The sequence below is a fragment of the Mus caroli genome, chromosome 1, assembly GCF_900094665.2.
Source record: "Mus caroli chromosome 1, CAROLI_EIJ_v1.1, whole genome shotgun sequence".
Taxonomy (NCBI): domain Eukaryota; kingdom Metazoa; phylum Chordata; class Mammalia; order Rodentia; family Muridae; genus Mus; species Mus caroli.
In genome coordinates this window covers 88,390,662-88,407,617 of record NC_034570.1, presented here as the reverse complement: position 1 = coordinate 88,407,617, position 16,956 = coordinate 88,390,662, and the positions used below count along the sequence as shown (strand labels likewise).

The 16,956-nt window shown below is 34.3% G+C and overlaps 1 protein-coding gene across 1 annotated transcript in view; it reads left to right on the top strand.

The window, feature by feature from the left end:
• St8sia4 (ST8 alpha-N-acetyl-neuraminide alpha-2,8-sialyltransferase 4) overlaps positions 1-16,956 on the top strand; it is an 82,577-nt gene that overhangs the window by 12,397 nt on the left and 53,224 nt on the right. The window contains exon 3 of the mRNA XM_021170320.1: positions 1,401-1,658. Coding sequence (XP_021025979.1) covers positions 1,401-1,658 — 258 coding nt within the window. The remainder of the gene's footprint in view (positions 1-1,400; positions 1,659-16,956) is intronic.

The window sequence follows — 16,956 nt, the reverse complement described above, 5'->3', positions numbered from 1 at the left end:
TAGTATTTTAAAACCATGCTAAATCAGATCTCCATCCCATAATTCAATCACAGATAGCTCGTGGGAATCAGTTAAATCTCTCTTTGTACATGGAAAGGTAATTTATCACCTTTGTTTGGACAGCTATAATTTATATTCACATTTCTTACCAAGCAGGGTGCAGGGAAAGATGATGGCTACAAATTGCATAGCCTCACAGTTTGGATCACAGAGCCTGTGAAGACACAGGTTTCTTTCCTCACGGCCTGCCACCTGGCTACTTCATGTCTGATTCTCCTCTTTTAACAGCTTAAAAAACATAAACAGTTAAATACTTTTAAACCAGGTTTCCATGACCAGTCAATTTATTAGGTACAATATTAAGCTTTCAAAGTTTAAAAGACAAACCACATTATCATTTTCTCTTATGCCACATTTCCCCTGACCTCCAGCCAGTTATGACGACTTTCTCATAGTCTGTCATCTATTTACGATATGCACATATTTATATTTGCTCAGCACCTTATATCTTATTATTAATTTGTACAATAGATATAGGAAGAGTTAAATTTTAATAAATGATGAGTGTAAAATGCAGTGATGAGATGAGTTGGAATTCTGTTCCTCTCATACATTCTGTTCACACAAAAGAGCATTTACATCCAGTTTAAAAAGATCAACCCCAAAACACGAATGACTAGACTTCTTTAAAAATGTGGTAAGGTCATAACTGATTATCAAGGGCCCACAGACAAACACAAACAAACCACCCAAACAACAACAACCACAACACAAGTGAATGTTTAAAGACAAAGAAGAAGGTAACAAAAAACATGAAGAATCATTAAATATCTTTCATACATACAACTGATGCTCTGTCTAACCAGGATGTCTTGTACTGAATCCACCTTACATCTTGGATGAATGAATGAAAAATTACAGACATATTTAATGCACCATTTGTATAAATGTATTTTGGGAGGATTCATAATAATTTAATTTCTGTCAATGGTCTAATTCAAAATAATTTCAATTTAGTACTATTCACCTCATTGTACCATATTAAATAAAAGCAATGACTAGAAAATTGAGACCACTAGGCAAGGATCTACTTGTACAAATGCCATCCTTATGAATAGTATTTTACCTAGTGAAATCTTTCTTAAGTATATTTTCACAAATGGAGTGATTTCCTCACTTTAGCAATAGATGTATATACTATATCTATTTATGAAATTATTCTAGGCTCACATAGGATTTAACAAAAACATATCTTCTATAGCATTTACTTGATTTATTTATCTGACAGTTTAAGAGCAGTAGTTGCCAGTTTAGATAGCATATACTGTGGTAGAAATGAGGATGTTGGTTCTTAGATACTCAGCCCTTAATCTAAAGCTTCGCTTGCATTTCAAATACAGGAAGAACATTCTCCGTTTCTTAGATGCGGAACGTGACGTATCTGTGGTCAAGAGCAGTTTTAAGCCTGGTGATGTCATACACTACGTGCTGGACAGACGCCGGACACTAAATATTTCTCACAATCTGCATAGCCTCTTGCCTGAAGTTTCACCAATGAAAAACCGCAGGTTTAAGACCTGTGCAGTTGTTGGAAATTCCGGCATTCTACTAGACAGTGGATGTGGAAAGGAGATTGACAGCCACAACTTTGTAATAAGGTGAGCATCCTGCTGTTCTTTGAGACTGCATGCACTTCAGCATCATTTTACCTAGAATACTGTAAGAAATGCTCAAAATTCACATTAACATTAAGAATGATTGAGAACGTCACCATTTATGTGGAATGTCTGTTATGGTGATGTATTTAAACGACCCTATATTTTGGATTAGAAATTTAATTACTGTATCTTTGGAAGAAAAGTCGAATATCTTGCCACACTTCACAAGAGATTTTAAAGATATGGGCAAGAATAAGTTAATTATATTAGTACTTACGGAGACAATCAATAGTTTCTTATACTTCTTTTAATCTTTAATGCTTGGTTTTAGACTTTGGACAAGGGAATGAGATGCATATTTTACATATCAAAGCAGACCTGGCCTCCAGATTCTCCCAACATCCACCTGGCATACTCTGCCCCCAACCCTGATCTTTCCAGGCTACCCTTCCCCCAGAGGCTACTCCCTACATAATCCAGATGTGGCCTCCCCCACCCCTCTCCCTCTCCCTCTCTTTCCCTCCCCCTCTTTACTCTTCTTTTCTCCTCCCTTCCTCCATCTCTGCATCTGTGCTTAGGCCCCTTTCCCTCTTTCTCTCTCCCTCTCCTAACCCCAACCCATTTTCCTAAGGCAACTTCCCTGGCCATCATTTAGTTTTGTGTAACTTAATTTGTTGACTGAAGATTACTCTGTGGTGCTGTCACAGACATAAATACATTTTACTACTTATTATTAATTACTTTGCAGCTTCAAAAAAAAAGCTAAGTTTGTGTGTTTGTATTTACTGTCCTGAATCAATAGATTGGCTTTATTACTCATTATTTGTTCTACTGAAATTATATGTTTACAAGTTTAGTTTTCTCACATAACTGACCATACTCATTTGGTATCTGACATATAATGTGTTTGGTTAATCTTTTATTAACTTAAAGAAGTAAGCAACAGATGATAGCCAAAGACATTAAGCAATTTTTAATGTCCATTTCTAGTGCCTGTATGGTTTTTGTTATGTCTTAGATCCTTAGGAAAAATGATGAATAAATGAATAGATATACCGTGACCACAGTGAGCTTTAAGCAGTGATGTTTTGATGAAATACAGTTGTGAAGAATATTCAAACATTCCCACACGCATAGGATCTTAGGGCAGCTAACATAACTCAGGACAAGGATAAGTGGGTGACATGAAGAAGGAGATTTCAAAGTGTGATTAATCCCAAAGATAGTTGCTCCAAACAGGCGTCACTTGTTGAGGGAGTCTAAACATATGCATGTCACGGTAACTAAGTGGACATAGCCTATTTTGGATGCTGATAAGAAGACTTCTTTCTATGTGACAAATGCCTGTCACCAGTATTGATCACTTTTATATCAACTCATGGTTGTCACTTTCTTTCCTGGCTTTGTTATTCATTTCTACTGACTTTTATATTATTATTATGGTAAATAAAAACACATAAATTGTTTTTTAAGCTTCACATTCTTTTTCATGGAGAGGTCCATGGGAACAATTACAGTTATCATAAAGTAGCCTTGTCGTTCACTGTCCTTAGTGTTGGACTGTTAGCACATCAGCAGTTTCGATAAATGATATCTTCGAGTTGAAAGATTCTCTCATAGTTAGGACTTAGTCCTTAGCTGGTCTCTAGTCGCATGCTTACTCCTTTATTCTGGCAGTAGACTACCCCTTACTTGCAGCATCTGAAACACTATCACTACTGAAATCTGTCTCTGTATGTTTGCCTTTGACTTTAAAATGAATTTAAATATGCAAACATACATATATGCAAAAATTTTCTGTTTTTGTTGAATTTCCATTTTATTCTAGTCATTCATTCATTTGAAGTTTCTTTTGTTGTTGCTGTTTTAGTTGTTTAGTTGTTTTCCAAGACATGGTTTCTCTGTGTAGTGCTGGCTAACCTGGACTCATTTTGTAAACCTGGTTGGTCTTGAACTCATAAATCTGCCTACCTTTACTTCCCAAGTACTGGGATTAAAAGCATGTGCTACCACACTCAGCTTTAATATTTTGAAATAAAAATGTAATTACATCTCCTCCATCTTCTCTTTCCTCCCATAAAGCCCAGTAATGTTCTCTCCTGCCATCTCTTTCCATGCCTCCCCAGTCCCTCTCAAATCTATGGCCTCTTTTTACTGTTGTTACAAATATATGCATAACCTTGTGAGTCTGGTTTTGTTGCTTGCATGCATATGTTTTTAGGGCTGACCACTTTGTACTGGAAAACCAATAAGGAGGCTCATCCTTGTGAGCCTAATTTGCTCAGCAGTCTTAAGTTGTGTGCAATCTTTTTTTTATGGGAGAGACCCAGTGAGATTTCTACTTTCCATGCTGATGTATGTCTGTGTTCAGGTCTTACAGAGTTAGTCACATTGTTGGAGTGTCACAGTGTAGCATCCCTTCGATTTCTAGGAGACAAAATCATGACTGTCTCTTTGTTCCTCTGACTCTAATATTCTTTCTGTTCCCTCTTCCTTCGGTTTATTAAGCCTTAGATGCAAAAGTTGTTGGTTTCTGTTATATCAGAGATTTGTACCTGTGATATAGAAAACTCCAACTGGTGGTTTTCTGTCATGTTCTTCTCTGATGAGGGATAAGAGCTACACTTTTCTGTGGGTAGAAAGAGATGCTTTAGAGTGCACTAAGGAATTCTGCTGCTTTAGCAAGGTGGTGTTTGTAAGTGTGAATGGGATCCATTACCTCGCTAGCTCTAGGCGGTTTTCTAGGTTCTAGTATGAGGTTTGATTTTCCTACTGTTGTTAGGCCATAAGTCCAATTAGACAATTGTTGGTTCCCATCAACATATGGATAGCACTACTGTACCTTTTGGGATATATTGCCACCCTGGTCATTATTGTGGTTCATACAGGTAGGACTATTCATTACATCCCTTTTTTGGCAGCTTGCATAGTTAATTCTGGTACTATAAAAGCTAGACTTCAAGGAGGTTTTCATGGTGTATGCAACCAAATCTATTGAATATTTTGTTCTAAATATGGGGAGTATTTAGCAATATGGTTCTACAACCTCCGAGAGACAACCAAAGATAAGAGGAATTATATATATATATATATATATATATATATATATACATATATAATATGTATATGTATATGTATATAAAATTATATATATAATATATGTACATATATTATATTAAATGCAATATGTAATATAATATATATTTTTATATTGAATACAATACACATATGTATGCATATAAATACACATCTATATCTACATTTACATCTATATATCCATATCCATATGCATATCTATCTCTATGGCCTAAAATTAAATGAAGTTATAACATTTGGGCTGCTAATACCCTCTATAAAATCCATTAACTAATAAAAACAGCATGTCAATCAAATCTATGCCTTTATTGGTTGTATTCACAACTAGAATACATAGATTCTATCTTTCTAGGGTAAAAGATCATAGAACTGCTATCTCTTGTCTTTATTTCAACTTGCTTTTGCACAAAAAAAATGAAGAACTCTGTTGACTGACTCATCCTTCTCATGAAAACATTTTCAGACTTACAATATTATATTTTCTCAGTAGAAATTTGTAAAATGTGAGTTATGAAACAATTTTTATAAAGTTGAATCTACATAAATTTAGTGTTCTGTAGCCTAGAGCTAGTCTGCAGGAAAAAGGCTAATGTGTATGTGAATATTTGAAGTCTTTTCATAGCTGATTTATTTTGCTAAGTTGCTCTCATCTCTGTTATATTATTCCCCTAAGATCACAGAATTTTAAAAGATGATAATAAAACTGGGCCAAATCTATTGAGAGGTACAAGTCAACTATATAGAAGATTAACATTGGAAAAAGCTTTTAAGCAACCTTTCAACATACAAATCATTGACTGCTCTTTGGGTCTTTAAGTTCGTCAAGGCCCCTTAGCTCTATAGGTTTAGAAGCATTTCTGCTCTTTGTCAAGCTATGCTTGCTTAGTGTTTAGTAGGAATTTAATAATAACAAACTATACAAGCTTTTTGCATTATTTATAAAATAAGACATGTTCATAAAGGAAATGAAAGAAGCACCTTAGTAACCTTTCTCTCCTATTTTGTACATTTTTAATAATTTCAAAAATAGAAGTCAGTGCACTCCAATTCTGGGTATATTGAGAAAATATTGTTCAGATTTTTCTGATTTTCCCAAGAGAAAAAAAATTATCCAACTTTTCAAGAAACAATTTTAAAAGTGCTCATTTTAGAAAGCATTCTGCTTTCTAAAGGGGGCCATTAATTTAATAGCAGTTCATTCCTTTGGTCTTTATTGTACTAGAGATTTGTAGGGAAGCCATTTGTTATACTCTACAGAATATCTGAAAGAACATATTTGGAACCTGATCTCAATACTCAGGGAAGGAAAGTAGTAATTTATTAAATGAGACAATAAAGAGGGTATTAGCAATTGTTTACCATGAAATACCAGCTGGTTTTGCCAAGGATCACTTATCAGTTAAAATGTATTATTCTGAATAAGAAAAAAAGAAAAGAAAGTAAGAATAATAGATGCGAAGAAAAAAATCATTATCACTTGTGAATAAAGACAGTTACCAATGGGTATGCCATGCTGTATCCTGCATATTATGAATGAGAAGAATTCATTCAAACGAGTACACTTCTATTGTGTCTGCTCCTGTGGCTGAAGAAGTAGGCTCTTCAAGTATCCACACTACTTATTCTTTGATGTTGTTTGAAATACCTAGGAAAAAGAAAATAAGTAATTATGGCAGAAGTAAAATCACCAAATGTAACTGTATTTTCCCATAGAAAATGAAAGTAAATCAAATTTACCCCAAAGATACTGTTGTGTAGTTGATAATCGAAAGATGTGGGCATAAGAGATTTAAATACACAGCATGGCACACAGGCTAGAGACTGAGATAGTGACAATCTTAATAAAAAACAATGAACTTCTCTACACTTTTGAAAAGGGTCAGTCTATAGATATTTGGTTACTTCTTGTATTACTATCTTTCACTTAGTATATTTCTTTTGTTTTTAACAGACTCAATATGGTTACTCTTAGATATCTTGATTCTGGTAGTAATCCTAGGAAAACTAAATTCTAATTTGTTTTCTTGAACAACAATAACAAAAATCATTTGATAATGTTGTATACTCCTCTCTGGGACCCTGCTGCCGAGTTGTTGTCCTCTCTATAATATTATCCCTCGTGGGAACTCCACAAATACCTCTGGACCTTTATTGTTGTATTCTTGTGCAATAGTGACATTATTTCCCTTAAATGTTCAGAAAAATTATTTGGCTAGAATTTATTGAAATTTTCATTCTTCCTTAAGATACTTCCCTGTCTATATTGATCCGGCTAGAACTTTTAAACTGTTTTAGACAAACAGCCCACTTGGTGATGCATTGTACACCTGCAAAGCTGTACAAATAGTGAGTTGATGCTTTCTTTGAATAGCCCACCTCATGCTTTCAGTTTCTTTACTTGTTTCCAAGTATTCCTAGTGGATAATAGGTTTGTTGAGAGAGAGGGGAATTAGGTCTACTTTGCTTCCATAGGGCACTTGTTAATTTAGTAAGTTCTTAAGATTGAATTTGCCTAAGTATCATGTTTAACTTGATCTCTGACTTCAAAAATAATAACACATTTAAAGATAAATCTTTATTTGGCATCAACTCTATTTTTTATTGTTTTCACATTTATATTAAGAAGTAAATTAACATTTTTATTACCTATACATTATAGTGTATAGCATGGAAGACAAAGGTTCCAGTAGTTTTCTGCTGGGGGAGTAAAATGGGAAAAGTAAATGGCGTAAGTGTCTTTACTGTGAGCTGATGTTGACTATAAATTGGATGGCCTTCTGGTAAGTAAAACTAAGTGCCCCAGTCATTTTCTAAGCATAGAAGGCATCTGAGAGCATACTGTTATTGAAAACGGAACTCACAGTAACAAGATTTACGATTAATTAATCCATTGCTCTAATAATAATTTCAGATAGATATTGGACAAAAGTCACCTTTGATCAGATAATTACATAATGAAAATGGAAAATACTAAAACTATTTAAAACATGTTTAATAATTTAAAAAAATAAAGATTACATATGTATATGTAGTAGTGTTTTGAAGAAAATAATATGTAGTAAAAGATTAACTGATATCTCAGGAAAACACATTCAGATATATAGATAGGTAGAACTTTTTCCAAAATCAAGTTGATAATATCTTCTAAGAACCTTAAAATTATTCACATTTGACACTTTTAGTTTTATGAATCCTGTTTTGTTTAAGCACAAAAGCATTGTTAGAGTGCACAAAAAGAAATTAAGAAATCACTGGATATTAGTCATTCCACATGGAGTGCAAAAATATGAGGTAGAAGAACAAAGAATAATAAAATAATAAGTGTTTTCAAGGGTCATAAGGTATCACGTGATTGGGGGTTACTTTTCTTTTAGGTTCATAATGAAGATTACATGCAAGAAGAAGTGGCAATTTTGGAAGTAGATGCTGAAGAAAAATTATATGATATTAATTATTTCCATGACATTTTGAAATATCCCAAGAAAGATCCTTATAGTTCTTTGGAGTTTTAATTTAATTAATTTTATTATATTTGTAATTGCTATAGATGAAGAGGAATAGATTCAGAATGCTAGACATAAGCATCTATAAATGGAAAGAAAACACTGTAGAAGCCGTATTTAAAAGCCCTTCAATAAGAGTGACTAGAGGAAGCAAGTTTGCATTTTAGGTCAGAGCAGAGAAGGAGAAAGAAAATTGATTCATTGTGGCACGAAATTTCTTTTCTGACACAAAGTGCTACCAAATGTCCAGTTTACTAGCTCCTCCATAGATTTAAAAATATGGTTTCAGTTTTTATTTAAAACTAGAAGATTCACCTATTATACCTCTCTGCATGGATGCTATATTTAAAAACTTTGATCCAAAGCCAAACAAAAAATTTTAGTACATAATAGCTTTGGATTTTTAACTAATTTTTTATGCATCAGTCATCAAAGTTAGGCTGAAGTAGATTTATTTAAGGAAAACTAATGTCTACATTCAGAGAGAACAGAATCTGGGGCAAGGGCATAAGGTCATGAAGTAATCATATGCAAGTTGCTGTATAAGTCAATACTCAACAGAACTGCAACACTGGTAAAGTGGAGGAGGGAAAGGGTCATGCAATTGGGAAAGGTTCATTTAAGCGGGCTGTGTCTGAGTTGAATGGTGAAGAGCAGCTGGCATATAAAGAAGGGACAAAAAGGAGAAGGATATAGCATTGTCAATATTCATGGACAAGGAGAGTGGTTTTAGTGTGTCACTGCAGGCGTATGTTGATTAATGAGAACTCTTAAGAATGACTAGGGCGGTGGGACTTGTAATACAGAGCGAAAGGACCAAGGAAGATTGACCATACCTTTACACATGTTCTGGGAAAATATTCATCTAAACAACTGTAGGAGAAACTGGGAGGCTCATGAAGATGTTTCAACCAGTAACTCAATTAACTCAGAGGGAATACAATTGATTCAGGCTGAAAAGGAATTATCATACAATAATAATTGTATATGATATGCAATTTGATATGGTTTTTCTCAAATTTAAGAATATTTGCATATATTCAATGAGATGTTTTTAGGTTTGGATCCTTGTCTGAGCATAGACACATTTTACATACCACCTTTTAGAAATTGCCTGAAGGTATTTCTAATAAATTAGCAGAGCACAGCATTTGACTATGATGCATCACTTATAATATCATGAAGATATCAAATGGCTTGCAGGGTTTAGAGCATTTAGGCTTTTTATGTCTAGGTTGTTCAAAAGGTGACGCTGAAAACAATGGGTACCAAGATGAGATAAGAAAAGAGGCTACAGATGTGAGGAGGAGACAATAAGAAAAATATAATCAGCAAGATGAGTATGAAACTCTAAGGAAAGATTAGACATTTCATGACATATATTAAATATAAGGTTGATCATGGAGAATTTGAATTTGTACTATCTGAGTCTAAAGGTGCTTCACACAGAGGTCAACCTTGTATACTTCCTCATAGACCCATAACTTTAGGGCTTCTTTGGAGGTAGTCAGTATGTGGAACAAAAAACAACACAGCCTTCTTTCTAGTCAAATCCCACCAGTATTTTCTACACAGACTAAAAACATTTAAAACAACAACAACAACAACAACAAAACCCATTTAGAACTTTGAATGGTAAAGATAAGTCAGGAATGTTCTCCATTGAGAAACATTAATTGTGTGTCTACTGTGAAACTAAGGACATCTCTAAATTATGTCCTAACTTTTGGTGACACCATGGTGGACAGAAGGAAGAATGCCACTTTAAATCTGATACTTTCAAAGGGCAGCAATAATTACTCAAAGTGTGGACTAGGACTATAAAACTTTACTTTTAATAAATGAAACCCAAAGTTAAAACCATCAAGTTGAAATGTATATGGTTGAATAGGTTGTGGTATATGGTCTAACCACGAGACTGTCTTTCTGTTAAGTTCTTTCTATGAACAAAAAATACATTTAAATATCTTGAAGACGAGTAACCAGGACACTCACGAGCTTTAAGTTAAATGCCTAAATGTCTTAATCAAAATTATACAACAATTTAAATCATGCATTTATGTATTACCTCTCTGGTTTAATGAGAATTCAAACAAAAACAAATAGTATAAAGAAAATAATTTATACTTAATAATTCTGTCTGCATTTAGGAGTATAATGAAGGTTTCTAGGACAAATATAGCATAAAGTGTTCAGCATAGTTATTCAATAAATAGATCGTATCCTTTGGATTACTTCTGATTAATACACAGTACATTTATATTGTGATCATCCTAAATGTAACTCATACACACAGAAGATGCCAATATTTATAGTTAACTGTCCCATTGTGCTATACAGGATAACCACTAACAGGAAATAACAGTTTAAAGGATTGTCATTTGAGAACAAAGATCTCTGGATTCTACTGCTGCTCTAAATGAAGTGTAACTCTTAACAAAGGAGACAATGAACATTGGGATTCGTTTTCTTGACTCACCTAATGAGGAAGTTGAACTCAATGGCCTCCTAAACTCATTTCTGACTCTTAAACCCTGTGATTTCCTATGATTCATGGATGTCTTCGCAACAAGGCCTGTGGGCTTACACTGTTTAGAAATTTTTCCTTCTTGTTACCACAGTTTATAGACAAACATCTTTCCCCATGAGCAAAGTTGTGGAAATAACACACATCGTTATGGTCCCTAATCTGGTTCTTGTTTCTGTTGGCTCAGAAATGTTGCTTTCCTTCTGATGAATGCCTGACAGCTGCCTAAGATGTAAAGTCAGGATTTGATCACATCTGGTTAGATGAAGAAAAACAATCCCAACGTTCAAGGATTCATGGAGGTGTGATGTAAATGAGATGTGATCAAGTTCTAGGGAGTTCATAGATTATATGAAAAGTATAAAGAAAAACCAGCAACAACAAGAACTACACAAAGAAAGAGAAGTAGTTGTACAGCATCATCACTCAGGGTGGCTTTAGGGAAAAGACCTTGGCACTTTTCTTGGGGGTATAACCTAGTTACTGTATCTGCTACTTTACTGGCAACAATTAAAATTCCTGGAATTATAAAATGCAGTTGTGAAATACCAATTGACTCATCTATTACTAGAAACGTAAAAATATGAATTAATAGCCAGTATGATGTCAAATAATTACTGTTAAGTAATTATTTGGAAAGGACTTACAAGGATAATATTTTTTGAAATAATTCCTTATTATTAATTAGAATGTTTTCAATTTTTATGGTCTCATGTCTCTGTGTGTGTGCATATAAAATAAATAGATATCCTCTGTGCAGTGAATATGAATCCAAATTTTTAAAAATGTAAAATACTAGCTTTAATTGAAAAGTTCATTTAAAACTATGAACATTGTACATAGAAACATTGCACCTAATAAAGAGTAAGAAAGACTGGATTTAGAGTTTCTACAAAAAGAGACTGAGCACTGTTGTTCTGCTAAGACTTATTTTCAATTTAAATATGTCTTATGTGAGAGTGGGGGAGGTGTACACATGTGTGAGGGGTGCCCACAGACATCAGAGGCACTGGGTCCTCCTGAGATTGGAATTACAATTGCTTGTGAGCCGTATAGCATCAATGCTGGGAACTGATTTTGGGCATCTGCCAAGAGTAGCAAAGTTCTTAACTGCTGAGCCATCTATCCAGCCCAAAGAACTGCTTTTTAATTAAGTATTGAATTTTTGAGATTTCATGAACTATAGTTTTATGTATTAATGCTTGGATTATAGCACTGTTGTAGATACTGTATTGATTGTTTTTATTTGTTTTTGTAAGGTAGAATATATTATTTAAGTACAGAAAACCATTTCCAATTTTAAGTTTGGAGGTAAGTTTGGAGTTCAATGTTTTTGATTCAGTGGGTAGTTTAAACCCTAGTCTCCAAGATTTGCAAATCAATGGGGCATGTTTTTGCATTAATAAAACATTATTACTAATTCTTCATCAAATATGTGGTTTTAAGATCTCATTAATTCACACATGTACCATCTGGTACAAGGTCGCAACTGATTCCTTTATGTTTAGTGACTTACACAAATGATCAGACAAACAATAAAGTCAGGAGTCAAAAACATATAATCTCATAAAAGATAGAAGTTAAATTTTGTACAAAGATTCACAAATGCAATCATATTATGATAGTGATTCAGGTTTAAAAATATAAGCAATTATTCCATGAATTTGTTCCATTTATGCTGCTAGTGTTTTATTCACTCAATGAATTGTTACAAAAACATCCGCGACTATCCAGCTTTAGATGGCTTTACAAGTGTTATAAGTCTAAAGATGCATGTTATTTGGAGTTTCAATTTTATATGGAGAGTCATATACGTAAAGAGGAATAACACAATAACAATACCATGGCAGCAGTAATTGAAATAGAATAGAACATTATTCAAAACAAGACAAAGGAATCCATTATAAAAAGACTTCTGTATACGATGGTGATTCTGGTAGGAAATGGAAAAGAGGGCAGCACTTCCACAAATTTCTCATATTTCCTCATGAACGTGCTTCCGTTTTATAATATTAATTTTACCAATCAACAGTGTCTCTTGCTAGCTGTGCTTTGTACATGCCATGTTAATGGAATATTTTGCAGGAATATACACTTTTTCTTTAATCACTTTTAGTTTTGATTATTAATTATTAACATCACAAAGCTGTTATAATTTTAACTTTGCAAATACATCCCCTGATCCCTTTTAACTTCCGTAGATTCCTCAGATACAATTTTTTATATGCACTACAGAAAAATTGTTCCGATTTGGAATGCTTAATTTGGTGCCCATTATATTGAAGCTGTTTCTCACCTCCTTAATTATCTGCTAAGAAGATTTCCAACTCTTGGGCAATTGTTTTTAATGTAATAGATTTTTTACCATATCTGAATATTGTATGTTGATCTGTGAAGTTTGGCACAGCAGACTTCTGAATTGAGTAAATGAGAATTTGAAATTTTGACTTTAAAAAACACACATTTTATTAAAATGTGAATTGTAACTTTTATTGTCCTCAGCAAGGAACTAAGGATATTGTGCAGACAGCTAACTCACATCTTGAGAGATAGTCAAGGAGACTTCAACCTTTGCCTAGCTGGGAATTGCCATATTTGGATAGGGTTTGTATGGTTGTCATATGTTGGTTGATTGATTTTCAAGGTGAGGATTCCAAGAGGTGTGGCTCCAGCAAGTTTGATAGGTCTCTGGGGTGTTTCTTCTGCTAGTGTGATAAATACTGACGAAAAGCAACTTGAGAAAGACTCAGTTTATTTCAGCTTGCAAGCTGTGTCTAGCATTGATGTAAGTCAAGGCAGAAACTCCAGGCAGAGTCCATGACACCCCGAACCTGGAGGCAGAAACTGGAGCAGAACCCATGAAGGAACACTGTTAAGTGGCTTTATATCCATTGCTTGATCAGCCTGCTTTCTAGGTTACCTCAGGACCACCTGTTCATTCATCTATGGCATAATCCACAGTTGACTTGACACTCGCACATCAACCATTAAACAAAATAATGTCCTATAGATTTGCCTACAGTCTAATCTTATAGTTTCATTTTCTCAGTTGTGATTCTGTCTCTCACATAACTCTAGCTTTTGTCAAGTTGACAAAAACACTAACCAGGATAGATGATTGTGAGACCCTAGTCCTCATTTTCTTCTGTCTTTCCTGCCTTCCACAGCTTTGTGTACTTCTCCAGTTTTCTACAGTCTCTAGAAATGATGGAGTATCTAGAGGTTGTATTTTTAACTAAAGGAAACTTCATCTATGCAATTATGAAACTCATCAAATTTTCTGGACTGAAAATTTTGGTGATATTGCTCTTTTGAGGTACCCCATGTTCCTTTCACCTTTCATCGATGTTCCCATAAGAAATTCCACGAAGCTCCCTGGTACACCATGATAGATAGTGGGATAATTGATTTAGTCTATCACTGGTGACTTTCCTGGAATAAATAGAAAATTTCCCATAGCTCCTCTGAAAATGTTGTTTATAAATGATGTCTATAGAGAGTCCAATGGCTAAAGGCATCACAGGGATGTGAATAAGTGTGAAAGAAATCACATGACGAGGCAGAAAGTCAAAGCAACCAAGGGACCAGGCTTGATATTTTTCTAAAAGTTCAGTTCCCATGGAATTAGATAGATTCTTCAAAAAGGAGCAAAATAGACAAAATTTAGACAAAAAGGAGCAAAATTTAACTATTACAATTTAATAAAAGGGAAACCTTAAAAATTGGAATTATTTTATAAACTGAAATTTATTTTCTACTTATCATTATACCTAGACAGTGCTTGGTAATACTTAGATGTCAACTCTTCTTAAGAATGTATTGGGATTTACAGGGTTTTTCATCTTAGTTTTGCTTTGTTTTGTTTTGAGGGGAAGCCTTTACCAGTTCTGAGCACTGTCTAGTTTCCTTGATTGGCTTTGAATGGTCCTGCACACACATAGACTCAACTTGTCACCTATAATAGGTACATTGGTGCGCCAGGTCATAGATTTATTTTAACTTAAATAATTCCAGATGCAAGGTTCTTTTTAAACCATCATGGTCTACATTAGTACCACTTCTGAGACCATTAAACACTACCTTTAAAATTAAAGTTAGCTCATCACTTCTTTGTGCACAGCACAGAAATGCACATTGAAAACAACATGAAGCCTGAATCACAGGCTAGAGAGATAGCGTTGTGCTGAACAGCCTTAGCTTCTCTACTAGAAGACTTGAGTTCAAATCACAGCACACACTGTAGGCAGCTGACAGCCATTTGTAGCTACAGTTCCCATAATTCTGAGCTCCCTGGCCTCTGTGGTCCCCTGCACTCATCTGTATATACCTACATGCAGACATATACACCTACATGGGATTTAAAGGATTTAAACTTGAAGAGGTTATGCGTAGAATGAGAAGAACTACTGCAGGCTTACACACTGAAATGCTAGGGTTCCAACAATGTGGTAGCATTGCTTTATTGGCCATTCTCAATACAAGGTCAAAGATGTCTTTTTCTTAAATGATGAATCTAGGAAAAGTTACTCATTTTGTAAGAGCTATGTTAACATCTGGGTAGAAATAGGCATTTCAAACTCTGGCTTGGAACATAAATAGTGCTTCTAAAAATTCGAGAGAAGTGCTTGTGGGTTGCTTGATGAATACATCCATGTACAAAATACACCAGATGATGGTCATCATTTTGTTTTGTTTTCCAAATTCATTAATTTTTTTCTATACAACCTGCTATATTGGTCATTTTCATATATAAATTAATGTATAAATAAATAATTGAGAGGAGGCCAAGAAATGAGTGCAATTGGGTTTTCATAAATCATCATAAATGATAAAACAGGGATTAATGCTTATTTTAAAGGTGCACAGGACATGTAATTTTCACGTAATGGATAATATATGCATTGATATGCATAGAGGGATATAAACTGTATCATATATGGATCAAGGTAATGCCATTACAATATCAGATATGAAAGTGGACATGCAGAGAAAACCCTGGGGAATCTGAAGTCTGTGATGAAATCCATCATTAGAGTCTTGGATTCAGCCACTGACAATTTGAGTTAGGAGAACAGCATGATCAAATGTGTATCTCACTAGCAGGACACCACTGCTAAGGCAGAATTCCTAAGACAGAGATTCTTCAGAACCAGGACTTTGAATATAATGTTAAAATGGTGAATTATAAATAATGTATTGTGCATCATTATCTACTCCCGCTGTCTCTCCCACTACTGCAATTACTGTATTAGGGCACACGTACAGTAATTAAAATGATTATACCAAATTTTCATAAAGTATGGAAAGGGAACACTGTCTTTTTCTATTCTAATCTACTATATTCTTTAATTCTCCAAACTTGCTCATTCATGACCCCAAATTAATTCATGATCCACCAATGGATCTAGCTTAGTGAACAAAATTAATTAGAAACTAATTGCAATAATAGTTCAAAGAAATGTGAGGGTGCCTCACCCTAGAAAATATCAAGAGGACTAAAGAAGACAGAATGTATTTAGGGGAATTTTTCTGCAAAGAATTTTCAGATATTTGTAAGGGATGAAGTATGAAAAGAACAAAACAACAGGGCGAGGGATCCAGGCCTTTCAGTCCTGTTTATATGCAACTGTTTAAAATGTCTAAGCAACATGCTGCTGGGATAAACACAATGTAATGGATGTGAAGTTCTTGTGACATTAGCAATAAAAATGTCCTTGCTTCTACACTCATGACCTGATATTTTCCCGTAAGCTTAGATAGTATGAGAATATCTTAATTTTCTGAGAATTACACTGTCTTTCTGGGACCCACTGTTAAATAAATCATATATTCCATGTAAGAACACATTTTCAAGTTTCTATTGTAGTTTCAACACATGCACACACATGTGCATTCACATACATGCAATGGAAAAGGATTTTTTTTAACTGTTTGGCTTTTGTTTATTTCCATTTAGACTAGGGGTTTCTCCATTTAGGTAGCGATATTCTTCTTTTTATATATATATATTTTTTATTACATTTTTTCCTCAATTACATTTCCAATGCTATCCCAAAAGTCCCCCATACCCTCCCCCACACTTGCCTACCCACCCATTCCCATTTTTTTGGCCCTGGCATTCCCCTGTACTGGGGCATATAAAGTTTGCATGTCCAATGGGCCTCTCTTTCCA